The 21381-nt window shown below is 43.8% G+C and overlaps 1 protein-coding gene across 1 annotated transcript in view; it reads left to right on the plus strand.

The window, feature by feature from the left end:
* PDGFC (platelet derived growth factor C) overlaps window positions 1-21381 on the plus strand; it is a 239377-nt gene that overhangs the window by 205501 nt on the left and 12495 nt on the right. Inside the window, exon 4 of the mRNA XM_074993135.1 lies at window positions 7656-7863. Within this exon, the coding sequence (XP_074849236.1) occupies window positions 7656-7863 (208 nt within the window). The remainder of the gene's footprint in view (window positions 1-7655; window positions 7864-21381) is intronic.

Raw genomic sequence — 21381 nt, forward strand, 5'->3', positions numbered from 1 at the left:
AACAAAGCATGGAAGAACATGCTAAAATTCATCATCATTCAACAAAACATGTAAGTATGTGCTTTTAAATGAACCACATGCTTAAGTGTTTTGCTGAATTGGGCCTTTAGTTACTAGGGATCTCATTTGCTATTTTTTGTCACTTAGATCTCATGACTGAAGACTAGGCTTGGAGAAACGGTATGAGAAGGTGGAAGTCTAAGGACTGCATTCATCACCTTGGGTGATCTTAATGTTTGGCCCCATCCACAGTAAAAGCTATGTTCAGAGGCTATACAAAAGAAAAGCTCCAGGAATCTTCTACCCACAAACAGGGAGAAGCACACATTTAGATCACAAAGCTTGTGGGGCCCAGGGAACCCAAAGGAGATAAACCACCTGCTAAGAGGCACTGTACGTCTGCTCCACTTCCCAGGTACCGATAATCACCAGGCTCTCTGGAAGTATGTTTACGACATCTCTCATGAGTTAATAGACAGAATCAATAAATAAGTTATTTCACAGAAGTTCTCCTGATGCTGTATTTCAGGGCTGGCAAGCCTTTTTTTGGGTCAGGGGCCACAGACCTACAGAAAAATCAGTTGGGGGCCCCATATGTAATTGCAAAGCAAAAACCATGGAAAAATAAAGAAACCTTGATAGACATGACCCCACAACTGATAAGCAGAGGGGACACGACACCTTACTCAGGCAACTAGGAGTGCCACGGTTCCCCTCACACTCCAGCCCTCTGGTGGCCACCAATGCCCAGGGCTTCATCCCAAGGCTGGATTAACTCTTCTGGAGGCTAAATTGTGGTAGATTTGTGGGGGGTTCCCCCAGTCTGTGGGGTGGGGATTAAAAATGAGGGGTTCTTTGTGTGGGAGGGAGCTGCTGGCGAGTAGGCTGGGGGCAGGGGGGCAGAAATGGGCTAAGGGTGGGGGGGTCTGGGTTGGAGGCAAGGTGCAGAAGCAGGCTGGCAGTGTGGGAGCATGGGTGAGAGTCAGGGCACAGGAACAGTGTTGGAGTGCTGGGTCTGAGCAGGAGGGAAGGTGCCAAAGCAGACTGGGTGTTGGGGCACATACTTGGGGCCAGAAAACTTGGCGGACAGGATCAAGGCAAGCTGCAGACCAGAGCCGGCATGTGAGTCGTATGTCATCCCCCCTGTATTTTGTAGAATAAAGAACATACAGTCGACACTAGGTGAAAGTACAGTTTCGATGAATTCTTTGTGAGGTACTGAATACTGGTTTTGCTCAGGGTTGAACTTGCAGGGGTTCAATTTCATGTGTCTAGCACGGATGCACAAAATCGACCTTTCAGGGGTCACAGTCAACCTCTGTAGTCACCAGATGAAAGAAGTAAAAGAGGTTAGTGGGAGAAAATCCTGTTGATCTCCCCCAGTATAGACAGTCAAGTGAGCTGAGCACAATTAGTGTAGACGTCACCTCAGTAACTCCTGATGTAGTTGTTCCATCAGGTACGTTAAGTACATCTAAAAGTGTCCTGACACTGTTGAAGGCCTACTGTGCTGATCATGGCTGAGGCCAACTTGACTGACTTCAAACAAGGGCATCTGTCAATTTTGGTAATATAAAGCCCTTCTCCACATCAATAACGGATGATAATACACAGTGTCTTTTCTGCCTAGGACTGGGGCACAATCAACCAAGACTTTCTTTGATGGTCATTTTAAAAATTATACATAATGAGCTTGAGAGATCCCATCTCTTGGAGATGCCTAGATGTTATCTGCCAGAACTAATGGAAAAGCATTAGCATCCAGATGCCACTCCCAGACTGTTGCACCAGGGATAGGCACCCAGAACAGTTGCATATCCAGAAATGTTTTTGATGTCCTATCTTTCCAGCTTGTATTATGGGTTTTGCTTTTTGTATAATAAATGCAATATTAGAAAATTACTCAGACATACTTGAACCCCAGATAACAGTGTTTATTAAACATACACAACCTGCAAAGTTTACTCAAGAGCTCTCAAACTTCGTTTTGCTAGGACCCCTCTTTGAAAATATTTCAGGCTGTGATGACCCCAGTCCCGCCCCCCCCCACACACAAAGTTAGAGCAAATTATTGTGCACTCATAAAAGCATACTCATGTTATTGCCAACCTCACTCACATTTGCACAGATGTTGGCAGCAACCCACCAGCAACAGTGCAGAAGTAGGGAGGGCAGTACCATACCATGCCACCTTTACTTATGTGGTGCTACTTTCTGAGCTGGATGGCAGGAGTGTGGTGGCTACTGACTATGGGCTCAGCTCTGAAGGCAGCAGAATTAATGGAGGTTGGTAGAGCACTGTCTTCAGAATTGCATGGCCAGAGAACAGCAGCTGTGGTAACCCTCTCTTCAGCTTCCCCTTCCTCCAGCTGAGTGGGTAGAAGATAAGAGGAAACATCCCTACACCCCTACACCCTTTCTAGTTGGAGTAACTAGTTAAGCCTATGGGAAGGATGGGGTAATAGAAAATGGTGGGGAGACAGCTACTGCTCGAAGGGAGATAAAACTTACAGCTCCTCAGCAAAGGGGCAGTGAGGGAGTAATTCTGTGTGAAGTCAAAGTTCTTCTCTGAGCTGTTCCTGAGGAAGTGCAGCTACAAGTCGACCCTTACAGAAAGCTGGATGTACAATCTAAACCTCAGTTCCAGTTGCATCACTTCCTCCCAGACTCACCTCAATCTTTTGCCCATCCTGCACTTTTTAAAGATTAAGAGTTCCTTCAGGCACATCTGTAAGATTTATTTCAGTAGGTTCAAATGCACACAGAAAAATGCAGTATAAATAACCTGGCTGGAAATTCCATATGATCCAATGCTAATTGTCATTCTTGGCTTTTACTACAGGGCAGCTGCTGGCCTAGCGTATTTTACTCTGGTTTTTGGTTTTCACTCTGATTCATATTTAATAACAGAGTAAAGACAAAATTGTTTCTCTCTATGTAGTATTTAAACATGTTTTTTCATATTAAAGTGAATGAAAATTGCTTGCTGGGTATAAAAATAAAAATCGAAGAAGTTTTACTTTTGTTTTTAATGTGGGGGAGGAGAGGAACACACTAGAATATATAATTTGTCAAGATATTTTCAAAGTATTAGTTTACATTTGAGGTGAATTACTCATCCTTTCAATCTAATCTGTAGTGCTATGAAAAAAAAGTGAAGGTTTAGTACATTTTCTGGAGTGCCTGAACTTCACTTTAAATAATGGGTCATATTTCTCCCTGGCGTAAGCTCCCTGGATCCAATCAGACATATGCATGAGCTGTGATGTGGCCCCTTTGCTGGCATTCCAACAGCAAATGCCCACCATGGAATCACCTTGTTTGAGGGGAGCTTGCTCTTGGTGCAGTCAGCGCCTGTGCCTCTACCCGCTCCTCAAAATGAGTGGGGAAGAGGTGTGTTGAAATCTTGCTCTGCGAGGCAATATTTTCATTGTCAAAAAAGACAGATAAATAATGTGTGTTAGGTATCCCAGTGTAAATCTTAGTGGAGATGAAATACAGGGTATTTTTTCCCATGAGGTAAACAAGGCATGGTCAGTCAAGGCCAGAGGATATAATCCTGGTCTTGCTAGCTTGTGATTAAAAAAAATAGAATGCTCTTTGTCCACCAGGATTTCACAGGGAAATAACTATTGTACGTTAGCTATCCCAGTGTAAAAGGCCATCTCTTTAGTATATGGCCATCAGGTCAGCTGAAGATATTTAACCAGTGATGCAAATGGAATCTGCCTGACAGCAGCTTTATGACAGGGCTGCAGCAGGACCTAAGGTTCAGGGAGTCAGAACACCCCAGCATTGCTCAGTACAGGTGAGATTCTAGACCCTTAGATTTTCAATGGGTAATAATTTGTTTGTTTGTTTATTTGTTTAATTTTTAATTAATTTGTTTTAACAATTTTTAATGGCACTGGTGGGCTTAACCCTTAGGGGTTGCAACATCATAAAGATGAGCCATACTTTGGAGGAATCACTAGATGCACAGGTGTTAGTAAAATACAAATATGGAATTTCACAATGTTTTAATCAAACTGTTGAATGGAATCACACTACAGATTGAATTTCACAATGTTTTGAATCAAACTGTCAAACAGAATCACACTGCTTGTGTTTGAGGGACAGTTGTTTAATTCAGACAGTTTTCATTTTTTATTGCAAAACATTAATAGCTGTATAGCTAGAAATACCCATGAATAATTTTTGTGTACATTAGAACAGCTGATCGTGCTGTGAATTTGAGCATGCACATTCTGTTAACAAATGGACAGGTTTTCATACTCTGACATTGGAATCCCATTGCTACAGCAGAAAGAGAGAAACTGTCTGGTTGAAAACTTGAATATAGAGTTGTTTACTTGAGGTTACAACTAGCATGATACCTGTGAGAATTATCATGTACAGCAGGGGTTTTCAACCTTTTTTGCATTTGCAGATTCCTGCAAAATTTCAGATGGAGATTCAGATCCTTTTGGAAATCTTAGACACTGTGTACATACCCTCCGGTTCTGCAGACCACAGATTGAAAACTACTAACCTACACTTCGCTTTTTGCCATCTAACATCCCTGTGAGAGCATATACACTTGCAAATAAGTTAGGATACAATTCTTCCAGAAGTCATGACATTTCTACAGATATAGTAATATAAAAACTTTGAAATGTTAGTGAATAATTGTAAATCATAAGTTAGATAAATGAGCCACTCATAACAACATGTTACAATGATGGGGTAATCAAGGGAAATATTTTTATTTATTGCTACTCTTGATGTTCTGTCCTTAAGTGCTTAAATGAAAAATAAAAACTATTAATGTTTTAATATAGAATAAAATTTTAATTGTCATAAAATACTGAACTGTTTATTTAATTGAGACTTAGTAGGAAGTTGTGTGGTAAATATCAATTCTAGTATTCACATCTTTGACGACAATTTTGCAATTATGTAATAGGTACTCAATAAATGTTTTACAATGATGTGCAATTTTATTAAACTTAATTGTTTTCAACAGATGATATTAAAAATTATAAGTGCTGCTCATCAAGATGTGAATCTTCAATTGTGCAATTTTTCTGTATTTTAATGATGTCTATTTTGTTTTTCTAAAGTGAGACTAGTGGACAGGGTTGCCAATTTTTGTGTTTAAACTACAATAGAAGCTCAGTTCTCTGGCCCCTGAATAGCCACCATGTTTGGTGAACTGGCATGCTGAAGGGCTGTCTGCCCCGGAGCTGGTTACCCAACTGTGGCCAGCTCCTATGGTTCCTGCAGCACCAACTGGTCACCTGTCCAAACCAGGCTACCCTCTGCCTGGCCAGGGAGGCAGAGTGGGGCTGGCTGCCAGCCCCAGCTTGAATAACTGGCACATTTTATTATCCAGCATCCCAGGTTCCCCAGGAATGCCAGATAACAAAGGCCATACTGGACTTTTTCTATTTTGTAATAAACCTTGTGGGTCTGATTCACCTCTTATTTCAGTTTTACAGTTAAACAATTTTATGATTTCATTGGGATTACATCTGGATGAAATAGGATAGCAAAAAGGTGAATCAGGCCTCGTACATGCATCATAAATGAGACCATGCTGTTAAAAATTGTCAGAAATAAGTGTTAAAAAATGAGGTTTTTTTCAGAATGATGGCTAACTTAATCTTCCTGATAGTTACACATTTTGAGCCAAAAAAACAAAAAAAAACCCTCCACTCTTTTGAAACAGAAAACATGAATAATGGCATGTATTTTATATATAAATACTCTTTCTGGATGAAAACAAGGAGAAAAATCATATAGTATTTTTTATTTTATATTCTGGATTATAGCATCACAGCACTGTTTTGAAATTTTAGAACCATGCATTGTGCAGTATAAGTTTTAAATTACTGTCCAAAATATATCAGTTTATTATTGAGAAGGTGAGGGAAGGAAATTCTTCATTTTGTGGGATCTGTGTTCATGTAAATTATCCACCAACTATGGGCACCTGAATAGCTTCAGCCTCTGTGATGGAAATAATTGGAGAATGACAGGGTACAGATCCCTACAGCCAAAAGACTAGGTCTTTCTTTGCATATTTTCTGTTATGCTTGTACAATTTCTCGATGATGAGATCAAGGACCAAGCATGTGGTAAAGATAAAGGACAGCCATTCTTGTGGTATTTTTTGAAAGTGGATGGAAAAAAGGCATGTTCATGACTACTTATTGATGCCTTCCCCCATACCATCACATCAGTTATCAGATGCCTGGTTAATGGAGAGCCCACCCTACTGAAGAATTTACAGATTTTTGGCTCACTGACCATATAGATTAAAACATTCTGCAGTAGCAACACATTTTGATAGTGTGTGTCGTGTTTTTTTCAGGGACGCTTTCAGCATTTTAAAGAAGTATTAAATAATACCTAGCGGTTAGCACTGTTAATCTATGAAGATAACATACAATCCTACTATTACCCTTCTGAATTGTTTGGTCAGTAGCAACGCTATGCTTGGCACTTCACTGAACATACAGTCCCTTTTTGTCTTTAGATAGCCACAGGATTTTCTACCACTGTTACACTAGAATAGTTCTGTATTTGACTCTATGGCTACGTCTACACGTGAAGCCTACATCGAAGTAGCCTATTTCGATGTGGCGACATCGAAATAGGCTATTTCGATGAATAACGTCTACACGTCCTCCAGGGCTGGCAACGTCGATGTTCAACATCGACGTTGCGCAGCACCACATCGAAATAGGCGCTGCGAGGGAATGTCTACACGCCAAAGTAGCATACATCGAAATAAGGGTGCCAGGCACAGCTGCAGACAGGGTCACAGGGCGGACTCAACAGCAAGCCGCTCCCTTAAAGGGCCCCTCCCAGACACACTTGCACTAAACAGCACAAGATCCACAGAGCCGACAACGAGTTGCAGACCCTGTGCATGCAGCATGAATCCCCCGCTGCAGCAGCAGCAGCCAGAAGCCCTGGGCTAAAGGCTGCTGCACACGGTGACCATAGAGCCCCGCACGGGCTGGAGAGACAGCGTCTCTCAACCCCCCAGCTGATGGCTGCCATGGAGGACCCCACAATTTCGACGTTGCGGGACGCGGATCGTCTACACGGTCCCTACTTCGACGTTGAACGTCGAAGTAGGGCGCTATTCCGATCCCCTCATGAGGTTAGCGACTTCGACGTCTCGCCGCCTAACGTCGAAGTTAGTGCCGCTACTTCGAAGTAGCGTGCACGTGTAGACGCAGCCTATAGCAGCTAATTCCACAAAAGGCCAGTTAATCCTTATGCTAAAAGCAGCGTAAGAAATGTGAGTTTACTAAGATTGCAGGAGGGAATAATTGCTTGTAATGGAGCTATATTTTTTCATCCAAAGTTTTTTGCTTTATTTTTTTCTGATATCCATCATTTAATGAACTTTTCCAGAAAAGAGGTATAGTAGCAAGTCATCCTAAAAGCCAAGAAGGTAAGAAGAAAAAAAGAATAATCAAATTAGCACTTCAAATGGGAATAATGTTTAGATTCTCCTTAGACTATCATTAGTCTTATTTAGTAAATTGGTAAATGATTAAATCTCCACTGCCACTTTCATCCAGCCTCATAAAGTGGAATGTTTGATTTAAGCAATTATATTACATGTCTAAATGATACTGTGCTTTGTCTTATTGCAGCATCACACAGAACCTGCCAGACCATCTGTGTTACCTCCATCAGCTTTACCATTAGATGTACTAAACAATGCTGTTGCTGGATTTAGTACTGTAGAAGAGCTTATCCGGTATCTGGAACCAGACAGGTGGCAACTGGATTTGGAAGACTTATACAGACCAACATGGCAAGTCCGTGGAAAGACACATGTTTATGGGAGAAAATCCAGAGGTAAACCCTAATTCTGTAATTTATGGTCACAAAATTCTGTGTAGATGTTTATCTTAACACAAGAGTGGCCATTCTAAGCAGTCTTCATACTACCATACGTCTTTTAACTTCTTATACTCTGCATCCCATTCTGGCCTTCCTTTCAGGTGTTGTAGTCTGGGTTGTCTCAAGATATGAATGTACCAATTTTCACGACCACAGAGCGAGTCGTGTCAATGTTCTCTTCCTCACTATCCTATGAACGACTAGCGTCCCTGCTCACCATTTGGTGAGGTAGAGAACTCTTTAACTGAAGGGCTAAATCCTGTGCTAAGGATTTTATCTTCCTAGAATAAACCAAGGAAAGATGTTTCCTTACCACTGAAGCCATATCTGTACTAGCAGGTTCTTTTGGAAAAGCAGGCCCTTTTCCGAAAGATCACGTGGAGTGTTCACACACAAAATGTGCTCTTCCGAGCCAGGATTGAAAGAACATGCCTCCTCTTCCAGAAGCCGTCTTTCGCTCCTGGATCAGGAACAGCACTTCCTTTTGAAAGAAGGCGCGTATAGATGTTCCGTGGGTCCTTGCTTTGAAAGAGGGCTCCGCCATGGTACTGGGCAGCTGGTGCATGGAGACACCCTGGCCAGTGCTCCTAAAGCTCTGTGCTTCCTGCGTCCAGCCATGTTTAAAGCCACAGGGTCCCAGAAACCCCGCGGAAGTAAGCTGAGAGTGTGCTGGTAGCAAAGGCATGAGCCAGGCTGAGGCAATGGCCACCAGCCAGCCACCATATAACCCCCAGGGGCCTGCAGAGGAGTCCCAGGAGCCTGCCCCAGCCCGCAGGCAGAGGATGCCATCTTGGACAGAGCCAGAGATTAAGGACCTCCTTGGTCTTTGTCAGGAGGAGGATGTCCTCTGTATGACCATCAGCAAATGGAGGAACACCCCCACCTATGGCTGGCTGACCACCAACCTCACCACCCAAGGCCACCCTGCATGCACCTTGGAGCAAGTTTGCTCCACAGGAAAGGAGCTCAGGCAGGAGTACATGAGGGTCTGGAACAGCGCAAGGTGCTTGGGGCAGGGCCGGCCCCCTGCTCTTTTTACAGGGAGCTTCATGGGCTCCTCGCAGATATAAACAGCTCTCCTCCCTCCACACCCACCGTCATCAACACAGCAGCCAAGGAGACCCCTGTGGCCACATCCAAGGAGGAGCCAGGGTCACATGGACCCTGAACAGATCTGGGCCACCTGGGGCTGGAGACTGAGGACCTCTTGGATGATGATGAGTCGTCTGTCAGGACCCTTGTCATTGCAATCCTGTTGGGCTCATTCAGCCAGGCATCCCTGGACATCCCCTTGGAAACCTCAGGTAGGTGCCCAGTGCCCCTCACTGCCCCGGGGGGAGCGGGGGTGGGGGCTGGCTCAGCCATGGCTTGAGGAGGGACAGCCGCATGGGTGACAGCCTGACCCTACACAGCCCAGTGAAGAGTGCACCTCCGGCATGCGGACACACCCACAGGCAGTAGTCAGCCCCCGCCCCCATGGACAATGCTGTGGGCTGCACGTATTTGGCGGGGACCAGGAAAAGCCAGGCTATGACCGTCTCACCCATGACCTAGGCAGGGCCCCTCCATGGCCACATACTCCCCATCACCCACTGGCCCATTCCCCAGTAGGGGGCAGGGAGCTGCTATCAGTCAGTCGCAACCACAAGGCATAGTGGGGGCCATGTGTGGCAGGGCCTGCCATGCAGAACACACAAGCCACTGTGCCTGGGATATCCCCATCCTTCAGCGTGGGGCATGGAGACACCTGCCTGTGGGAGGTGGGAGACATAGTACACAGGACTGAGCTGTGGGACTGATGTACTGTCTCCTTCTCCCCTTCCATTCTTACAGCTGCACCATCCAAGAGCTGGGAAAACTCCTCCACCCCACAGAGATGGAGAGTCCACCTTCAGCAGCCAAGAGGGCCAAGCTGCCCTCACCATCAGCAGTTGGGTAGGCCTGCACCTGGAGGGACCATCACCATGGCTGGGATGATGGCCCGTGCCGACCTGGCATGGTGGCGGGAGGCCTGGGGCGAAGTCATTAACATGCTCTGGAGCATATGTAGGCTTCTCGCTGAGCTGCCAGTCCTTCGATCCGCCACCACTGCCACCCCCTGCTGCCAAACACCACCACCACCTGCCGCTGGCCCTGCAGCCCTCGCTGCTCTGCTCCCACCCAACTTTTCCCCTCCCCTGCCATGATGTGGCACCTTGCAGAGTGGCTCTCGGCCAGAGCATGTCCTGCTGTGGCAGTCCTCCCACCCCCGATGTCCCTTCCTTCCCATGATCCCATCCTCGTCCCATACCTGACAAGGACCCCACACCCAGCGCAGGAGGGGCTCCCGCGGTCACCAGAGCTTGCGGCCCTCCACCTCCTCCAAAACTGAGGCCCTCTACCCCCTGTTCCAGGCCCCCCTCCCAGTTCAGGTACCCCCACCACCTGTCCCAGGCCCCCCTCTGTATATCGTTCCCCTGTACATAGTTTCTAGAGTCTTTAACTGAAAACATTTTTGTTTATTTTGCAACATAGTTTATTTGTCCAACACCACCCATGTATTTCATTAGTCGGGGGGATGGGGTGAGGGGTGGCTGTGCAGGAGTTGTTGTGAGGGGACAGGGTGGAGCTGCAGCCAGAAGGAGCCTGCATGGGGTGCCCGGGGAGGGGTCACTGTGGCCCATGGGTGAAAGCCTCCCAGTGGGCCTCCCAGATGTGGAACCAATCACGGTGGGCCTGACAGTCGGCGTGGAGCAGTGGATTGCTCATACCATGGCCCAGCCTCAATCACCCACCCTGCGGAGAGGGTCCTCCACTTTGCCTCAACAAGGTTGTGTAGGGTGCAGTATGCCCTCATTACGTAGAGGATGTGCTGCAACCCAACATTGAAGTGCATGAGGAGGCACCTGAACCTCGCCTTCAAGCACTCAAACACACACTCAACCGAGTAGTGTGTCCATGTGAGACTGCCGTTGAACAGCTCTTGGGTAGGGGGAAGGGTGGCCTGTGTATGGCCGCATGAGCCATGGCTGCAGGGTTGTTGCATGAGTCATGGCTACAGGGGCATGGTGACATCCTCTCGTGCAAGCTCCTGCTGAGGGATGTAGGTCCCCCTTTCCATCCTCCGGCAGAGGCTGGAATTGCCAAAGACATGCATGCCCTGCCCAACCAGCCCACATAGATGTCCATGAACCAGCCCCTATGGTCTACCAGGGCTTGCAGCACCACAGAATGGTAGCCCTTGTGCTTCACATAGCATCTGGTGCTATGGTCTGGGGCTCAGATGGTGATGTGGGTGCCATTGGTCATGCCAAAGCAGTGAAGGAAACCAAGGCAGTGAAGCCTGTGATGGCTGCATCCAGGTCTCCAGGGAACAGAGATTGAACACACTTCTGAGTGGTTGAAGGGGTGCTTCAGCCCCCTGCTGGACCCCTCCTCCCCCATCTGCCTCCTACTCCCCCCAGGACGCTACCCCTCTGGCAGGGGGCCTGTGTAAGGGTGGGGTGTCATGGTCCCCTGGGGTCAACCCTCCCCGTCCCCCTTGCCCCACCCTCTCATGCCTACAGCCCCAGGCCCCAAGGGTCCCGCTTGCCCAGCACCCCCCTCCCCGTGTCAGGCCATCGAGTGCCATGTGCCTTGCCTTGAGGACAACGGCCCTCATGGTGGACTTGCCTAAATTGCTGCTCCACAGAGCAATAGCTGTCCAGGGTGGCCAGCTTCCATATGGTGATGGCAGCACACTTCTCTAGGGTCAGCACAGGCTGAATCTGGGTATCCTGGCATCACAGGGCAGGGGGCAAGCCATCTGCAGAACTCTGTGAAGGTGTCTGTCTTAATGTGAAAGTTCTGCAGCCAGTGTGCATCATCCCACTGAGCCAGGACCACCGGGTGACATCAGTCGGAGCTGGTGGGGTAGCTCCAGAGACACTGTCAGACCTGGGGGTTGGGCACAGCCAGGTCTGTGGCAGGTTTGGGGCCCCAAAGACAGGGCTCAGCCACTGGAATAGGTGGAGGGCAGTGGGGCCAGCAGCCAAGTCAGGGCATGCAGGCAGTTCTGTGGCTGCTGTGGGTCCATGGCTCTCAGAAGCAAAGGTCAGAACTAAGCACAGGCTCAGGTTCACTGAACACTTCTGCAGGCCTCAGCAACGTGTGCAAGAAGTGGGTGTTTGGGAAGGTCCCTTTAAGGGAGCACATGGACAGCATTCCCAGAAGGGCTTTCTGGACGTGTGACCCTGTCCCTGGTGCTTCCTGGCCCATTAATTCTAGTGGATGGGGCAATGTGGCCATGCTCTTTCTAAAGAGTGGATCAGAAGATATAGATCAACTTTTGGTGTACAGTTGCAATTGGTTTTCTGGAAGAGCTCTTCTGGAAGATTTTCTTTTGGAAGATCACTTTAATGTAGATGCAGCCTTTCATTTATGCATTTTCAATCAATTCCCCTGCAGATACTGCCACTATTTCATATTTATGGATTCCAAGTTGATAACATACAGATGACATACTCTTCCCTCCCTGTCACATAGCATGAAAATGAAGATACTCGAGCCTAAAGGAAATACCAGCGAATAGTGCCTGTATCAGCAAATATAAAATAGATTACCATTTGTTCAACAATGGAGAGAAGGTGAACCCTTTCTATAACTCAGCTTTAGTTTTTGACAGCTAATCCCTGGATCAGAGCCTAATAATCTCACCTTTTATTGCTGCACTTTACATATAAGTAAATCAGGACTTGGACAGGAGGCAGTTTGTCTTTAGAAGCTTTCAGTTCTGAAGCACATCTTTATAAATATTCATTTAACACTTTCCTAATTAAAGAGTTTCATCATTTGTTGCTACATTATCATGTGAGCTAGAAGTGAAAGAAGAGCAATGTATATTTGTGGAACCTTACATAAACAAAAATGCAGGTGTTGGATAACATCTGTATAGACAAAATCAGCTCCCTACGAGACAGTGAGCTTCCCAAGAAACTAGCAGCATAAATCTTTTAAAGACATCTAATTACACAATGAAATAGATTTTCCTTTGAATAAACATATCAGAGTATTGCACATTCATCTTAAAAGGACCACCCTCATACTGCATTACAGAGTGTGTAATGTTATAGCCTGGGGCAGAAAATGTGTCCCATTAAGATGACACAGTATTAACTGTTAGATGCTTTGAATAGTTAGAGAATATGAACATCTTCCTTGTTTTTATTTTTATTATTGTTTTTAATAGCATGCTGTAGTCCATTAGAAAGCTATTTTAAGAAGAATCATAGAAAATTATCAGGCCTAAAAATGTTAATCAGTTAATTGAAGCTACATTGTACCCTTCAAGCTATAATTATGCCAATTTCCTTTTTGTTTTACTCATTTTAATTAAGGCCATATTTATGTCCAGAATTTAGGACCAAACTGTGATCTCAGTAATAACCAAAGTATGTCAGCTCTACATGGATAAGTCAATGGAATCATCCCAGATAGATAAATGCAAAATTTGCTTCTGTATTCCAAAATATTTTCATGTCTAAAAACTAAATTCATTTTGAATATTATGCATTAAAAACGAAAGAGTGCATTGAAATGAAAAAGAAAGCGGTCCCATCTTACTCCCACTGAAGTCAATGGCTACATCTACACAGAAGGGTTTTTCTGGGAAAACTGGGCTTTTGTCAGAAAAACTTGTGGAGCATTTACAAGCAAAATGTGCTTTGTCGACAAAATTTGGCACATCCACTGGCAGCATTAAACCTCTCCGAATTCAGGCGTAATGCCTTTCTTGACAGTTTCTTGTCAACAAAACAGTCATGTAGATGCTTTGAGGCCCTTTTGACGAGAGACAGGGCTTCTGGTTCAACAGGCAGCCCTGTTTGCAGAGATTCCAGTAAACCATTCCATCGAGAGAGGGCCATGCAGTCTGGCTGCTCTCTGTCAATAGAACAGTTTGCTTTTTCAATCTGCTTTTATGTGTAGACACGATCCGTCAACAGAAGTTTTGCCAGGAAATCCCTTCTGACAGTGACTTCTTTCGACAGAGGCTTATCGTGTAGATGTAGCCAATGAGTAATCATTGAGCCACATTCTGCATCATATTTACAGCTCTGTTATGCTACGTGAATGATGCAAAAAGTAGAGAATTCCACTGGTGTTTGGAAACATCCTGTTCATATGTCTGTGCTGCTGCCAAACCATGTGTGCCTGAGAAGAGCCATGGCAGAGCCGTGTTATGCCAATCCTTTACAGTTGTAGGAGCCATTAAGTGTTGTATGCCACTGGGAGTGTCTCTAAGTATTGGGGAGCCTGGGAGTCATAACCAGTTCCCTCATGCACATACACATTCACACACACACAACGACACTTTCCTGCAGGAGAAAGTCTGCCCCCCTCCCATTACTTAGAGTAGGAACTAGCTGGGAAAATGATTTGTGGGGGAAAAGAGTCTTTGAGTTCAAATCTCTGAAGATCTGTTATAAAGGTATAGTCTCAATTATAAAAAGCAATTAATTTCAGACTGATGTGAAATTAGTATATTTAAGTTGTATAAACTCACGAAGATATATTATTTTGAAATCTCTTTTTTTCTTTTGTTCTTTCTTTCTAACGTTGCTTCTGCAAAAACCTGCATTTTTCTGAGTTCGTATTGAAAAAGATCTTTTGACTGTTGTCAACCATAATAAATGAGTGAAATCTTAGTTGAAAGTGTGTTTAAATTTTCACATTATAACAGGGTGTTGTAAAATAGTTCACTTGGGAAATTCATATTACCTTTCATTATGGTTAAGTAAATATTTTAAGGGAGTATATCCATTTTCCCATCTAGTTTTGTGCCCACAGCATGTTGAAATACATTGTGGACATACAGGTACTCCTTGAAAAAATAAGAGCTTCATTCACACAAAAATGATTTTGTAAGCACAAGACAAATTTGACACAGACCTTTTAATGCAAGTGCATTGCACAAGAAATAAGATATGGCAAGGATATAGTAGTTATACTCCTACTATATTTTGCTAGATATGACGCTGGTCATTAGTTTTTCAACACCTCAGAAGTTCTGTAGTTACAATAAAACACACTAAAATATACTCAATTGAAAATGTTGGGTTGTGTTCCACTTGTGAACTTGTCCAGCATTCGGGTGTATGAATCTAGGGTTTTGTTCAAACATACTTTCAGTTTGTTTCAAAAATAATGGTTCATTTCATTTCCATTTTGAACAAACCCCATTTCCTCATGATATGACAGCAACAGGCAAATAGGCATGTAACTCTACTGTTGCTCAGTCACAGTGAGGTTTTGTGTGTGCATGCGCTCCAACGTTCTCCCTTCTTGAACTCCCTGCAGCTCACCTCCTCACACCTAACTTGTTTCTGGCCTTCCTAAGAGAAGTGTGTGATGTCTGGTTCAAGCCCCCATCTTAGAAGATCTTTAGAGGGGAGAAGAAAAGCAAGCCAAAGAAACTCATCAGAAAGTCCATATTCTGCTCTTCAGCCCTTACTACAAGTCTAATGTCCCTATGACTTACAGGGTACTTCAATATTGGTAGAAAGCCACTGGCAGGATTGGGAGATTTCCTTGCACAATTGGCACCCTATTCCCCACTTACCACTTAAATGCAGCACTCTGTTTGTCCTCCTCCCTGACCTGTGTAAAGTGACTCTGGACCGGGGACTTTTGGACCATAGATCAAAAAGGTTCAAACCATTCCACTCCTTGATACCCCTTGCATCCTTTTTAAAAAAGATCTCCTATTCCTGGTTCCCTTCTGTTTTTGCTAGGATTTTTTTTCCTCCACCCTAAACATATGTCTTCACTCTCCAGAAGATTGACCCAATCAAGGTTAATCTTCCAGGGTTCAATTTTGCATGCCTGGGGGATCCTCAGAATTGAACTATCAGGGGTCAATAGTCAGCCCCAGTACTCCTCAGTCTCTCAAGGGAAAGGGAAACTCTTCCATTGACCTCCATCAATGAGTCAATTGCAGATAAGTCGATTCCAGCTATGCAATTGTCTGTCGGTGGAATTGTGTATCTGCAATCAATTTTAGGGTCTAGTGTAGACCTCACTTAAGAGGCAGGCTGACTTCATATCAGTAACTTCAGTGGGCTATCTTGCATACTCAGCATTTTTTGGGGGGAAAAACGAATAGAATGGAAAGAAATACCCAGCCTACTGCATAAAAGAAAAGGCAAAACTTTAGTATATTTGACTGAATAGTTCACTGCATCATTTTGGATATCAGTACATGGACAAAACACACAGGAGGAATTTTTGGAAAGCTCTGAAATAGAATCAGCCACAAGACTATGTCCTAAGTGTAATGTAAGACTGCATTGGAAAGATGTAGCCCTCCAGGAAGACCTGGACAGCAGACTCAAGTCTTGAGCTTCTCTCATAGAAAGAAAGACTTTCCTGATCTGCAATACTCTGTACTCAGGTGACTTAGATTCTTCACATGATCAGGGAATATTTGGCCCTGTTCATAATCGGGATGAATGCCAGAAGTATCTATAGAAATTTGATGAGTGTTCTGGATGTTTCCTGAAATTATTTTGACCTGTTAACCCCGGCTGTCCGTTGGAGCATTCACATGCAAAGACCTCATTTCTGAAAGTGGCAACTGTCTATGAATCTTGGAGAATGTCACTTTCCCTGTACAACTGAGCCATTGGATTGTCTACATACTGAAAAAAGCTAGCAAATACCCACTGTTAAGGAATTCTAGGGTCGACTGCTGTGATTCCATTTAGAATTTTATACTTAGTTATTTCTAAACTGAACCATATCACCACTAACTTTCCTTTCATGTTTTACTAAATTCCCTTTGTCATATTTCTTGTGGAGGAATTAGGATTACAACTTTCTCAGGTTTTATCAGAGACGGTGATCAAATTTAGAGTGCAGATTCAACATTGTATTCTTCTTCCTCATCGCCATCATCTTTGTCTTATTCCAAATGGTTTGGGGAGAGCACATGAACTACAAATCTATATGCCAGCACATTGCTGCAACAGATAACTGGTGAATGTCCTTCAAAAGAATGAATGGGATATTAAGATATAATGTACTTTATTATTCATGCCTGTTGACCACAGTCATGTATGAGTGTTTGACAAATTTGTTCCATTTAAAGTGGGTTTGTCCACATTTCCCCTGAGATGTCCTCATATGATTTAATCTGCACTAGTCTTTCTGAGAAATCAAAACCCAATTCTTCAGTGGGATCAACGACAGGCTGTTCATTTTGAGTAGTCTCCATGTGATGGTCCACTGAGCCTCCATATCAAAGCTGGGTACAAGGATCTTGATATGTTTCTGTAGAGGGTTCTAGGATTTTAATCTCATCTTTGGCGGGTTGTGCAGGTCATGGTTTGGTGGAATGCTTGTATGCGCATTGACACAGTTGAGAAAGTGTGACACCTGAGTGGCTCTCCTAATTGGTGGAGGCTGGATGTGTGATAGGATTGGGACCCAGCCAACTGGAGTAGGTTTGTGTGTCAAGGATTATGCATAGAGCATTATTAAGTGTCATGGAGTTTAGGGTGACTGCTATGGGACCACATTGCCGCACCATGTGCAACTTCAGCATATACCAAGACAATTGTTCAGTTTGTAATATCTTTGGACTGAAGCCATGAAGTTTTTGCCAGTTTTTTTTGATGTGTGACGTGAGACCTTATTGCGGAGATTCTCGAAGTGTTGTTGAGAGATCAAACTTCAGTTCACTGTAACACCAAGATACTTTGGATTAGGTTAGTGGTTGTTGCTCTTACCATAGAATTGCATGTCAAGTTTAGAATTAGCCATTCTATTGTTCAAATGGAAAACTGTTACCATACAAGGGTTTTTATTTATGCCTGTGTTTCCAGGATTGGAAATAATTAGCTATAATGCTAAAATCTCAAGTTAGCATGCAGCTGATAGCATGGAGCCTTCATGCTGAAAAGGTAGGGCAATATCACCTGCATAGATGAATTTTCTTGACTATCACAGTTGTGTGCATTAAGAAGTATATGGGCCATGACAGAGCTCTTAAAGATGCCTGAGTTAAGAGTTTTTGATCTACTAATCTGGCGATTAAGATGTACTTTAAAACGGCAGTCACCTATCATTGCTGTCAAAACAAAAAGCAGTCAAGAAGCACTTTAAAGACTAGCAAAGTAGTCTTAGGTGAGCTTTCGTGGGACAGACCCACTTCTTCAGACCATAGCCAGACCAGACCAGACTCAATATTTAAGGCACAGAGAACCAAAAACATTAAGCAAGGAGGACAAATCAGAAAAAGATAATCAAGGTGAGCAAATCAGAGAGTGGAGGGGTCGGGGGGGAGGTCAAGAATTAGATTAAGCCAAGTATGCAGGCTCGTCTTGACTGCTTTTTGTTTTGATAGCGTATAGAGTAGCACGGCTTCCTCTCTGTTACTATTATTGCTGCTAAGAGACAAATCATTCACCAGCATTGAAAGACATGATAGACCTTGAGGAACCTGTCTCCAAACTTTCATATGCTAAGGATCAACAATGATAATTCCTGTCTTTAACTTACACTGGAATCCTGCCTTGAAGTGGGCGGTAAGTGAAGCAACTTCGTCACAGATATATCTTGTACTTATGGAACATGTAACTACACTTCCTTCCACTGCCACAGCCTGCAACACATCCTTATCAGGTCATACATCACCACTTTCAAGTATTATTTGAACCATCAAAAGTAAGAACTAAGAGGCAATCCCTACTGAAAATGGGCTTCTGAAAACCCTCTATAGCTTAACCCATCTGGACATCCATGATGACTACTCTTAACAGACCCCAGATGTTTCCATTATTCTTTGAGGTCCCTCTTCAAAGTGGAATTTTCATGGATTGCAGGCCGCATATAGATACCATCCCTGACCTGTTTGCTTGTAGCATTAGCCACCAGACACCCAGGTTCTGCAGCAAACACCCAGACCAAAGATGTAGTATCAAAACAAAAAAGCAGTCCAGTAACACTTTAAAGACTAACAAAACAATTTATTCGGAGATGAGCTTTCGTGGGACAGACCCACTTCTTCAGATCAAGAAGAAGTGGGTCTGTCCCACAAAAACTCATCACCTAATAAGTTATTTTGTTAGTCTTTAAAGTGCTACTGGACTGCTTTTTTGTTTTGATAGTATGTAGACTAGCATGGCTATCTCTCTGTTACTAATCAAAGATGTACTGTTCATATACCCTCCTCAACTCTAGACCATTACTGTAGAGCAGTAACCACTTCTTGGGGATGAGGTGGGAAGATCTCCTTGAACAGGCATTGCTCAGTGGTCACATGAAACTCTATATACACCTTTGTCAAGCACATTGAATCCTTGAGTATTGAGTGCATGAAGTGTTTCTCTCTCAGCAATATTAGGACTGATATTGCTGAAGGAGAGGTTATCGAGTGCCAGCATTCCTATCTTCCTCTTTAAACCTTTATTTTCCTTTTTTTTAATTCCCTCTCTGGGTGATTAATTCCTACTAAAGTTAGGTGTAGTGGTAGAACACTCCATATATGAAAGGGCAGTTATTGCAAGGCAAAAACAAATTTTCCAATCCATAAATTACATTTATGAGGCAATACTACTTTCTTGAATGCCACCTCTGGGATGAGCGGCTAGTGATAACAAACGTATTGTGTTTTGAAAGTCCTGCAGCAGAGTTAAAAACAAAAACAAGAAATAACCCTCTTCATTCTGCTTAGTACCTAAAGGCTGATGACCAAAAGGAACAAGTATACTGCATTTCTCTGCATCATTATTGCTATGCCATGGCAAACAATCTTTGTTATACTTTATCGTGTTATTAACCAATGCAAACATAATTTGTTAGCCTTTCATCTTAGCCATGAGTACAGGTTAAGGAAGTATGGATTGGACATATGGACTATAAAATGGATAGAAAGCTGGCTTGATGGCTGGTCCAAAAGGATAGTGGCTAATGGCTCAATCTTTGGATGGTTGTCAGTTTCAAGTGGAGTGCCCCAAGGCATGGTTCTGGGGCCAGTGTTGTTCAAGATCTTTATTAATGACCTGGCTGAGGGACTGGATTGCACCCTCAGCAAGTTTGCAGATGATACCAAGCTAGGGGGAGAGGTAGATACATTGGAGGGTAGAGAGAGGATCCAGAGTGACCTGAATAAATTGGAGGACTGGGCCAAAAGAAATCTGATGCAGTTCAACAAGAAGTGTTGAGTCCTGCACTTGGGATGAAAGAATCCCAAGCATTGTTATAGGCTGTGAACTGACTGGCTAAGCAGCAGTACAGTGGAAAGGGGCATAGGGATTATGGTGGATGAAAGGCTGGATATGAGTAAAGAGTGTCCCCTTGTAGCCAAGAAGGCTAACAGCATACAGTCTTCCCCCGGCTTATGAGTGTAATTCGTTACTGAAAAACCCCTCATAGGGCGAATTCTTGTAAGTCAAAGACATAATTACCGTTAATTTCTATGGGAAAATGTTTATGCATTCCTGAGCCCCCAAATTGACACCCATTTATGCTAAAACAACACCAAATCTCATTAAAATGGACACAATTACTTCAATAGTTAAAATTAGTTATCATAACACAACCTAACAAGGCATTTTCCTTCATTAATTAATCTATAATATGGCTGTTTACCTTCTCTTGTTAAGTTCTTTCATAGCTATTACGCACCATACACTTAAGATGAACCTCACAAACAAAACATACATATGATACTCAATGTTATGTAATTCAACCTTTAATGCAAAAAAAAAAAAAAAAACCAAACAGAACAGTAAAGACAACAGAAATCAATGAATACAATGCAAACGATATCACACTCAGAGAACAAGGTGACATCGTGCAGAAAGGCGAGAAGATGTGGTAAGGGAGACTGCAAGGAGAGTCACTGTTGTTCGTTGGTTGGTGATGGTGGCATCGGTGAGGATGGAGTAGAAAACGAAGGCAAAGGTGAGGAGGATGAAGAGTAGCTGAGTTCTTCGCACTCCATAATTGCTGTATCGTCGACGTCATCTTCATCTTCCTCTTCCATTGCAATGGGAGGATGAGAGATGCCAGAGGTTGAAGGTTGAGGCTCAGAAACAGCAGAAGTAGCAGCGGCAGCAGCAGTAGCAGGGGTGGCTGGACGAAAAAACCGATAAAATACTTGTCTGCTTGGCTTCTCGCACCTTTCTATCATACAGTTGTTTGTAACGTTCAATAATTCTCTGGTGAGAACTTTAGCTTTCCAAGCTCTTTCAAATTTGCTATCATTTTCATCCACCAAAGCACAAGCACTATCGATAATGGGGACCAAATTACGTAACTGTTTCGTGCCAAATTCTTTTGCTGGTTCTTCCTCTTTGTCGAATTTCTCTTCTTTCAAATGTTCAGCCTCCTCCTTCAAACACTCTTCTTGTCGTTGAATTAGCTCGTCATCTGTCAGGTCTTCAGAGTGAGATTCCAACACCTCTTACTCATCTTCACTGTCAACCTCATCAAAACCTGTTTTTGCTGCCAGCT

This window comes from Carettochelys insculpta, chromosome 4 (genome assembly GCF_033958435.1).
Source record: "Carettochelys insculpta isolate YL-2023 chromosome 4, ASM3395843v1, whole genome shotgun sequence".
Taxonomy (NCBI): domain Eukaryota; kingdom Metazoa; phylum Chordata; order Testudines; family Carettochelyidae; genus Carettochelys; species Carettochelys insculpta.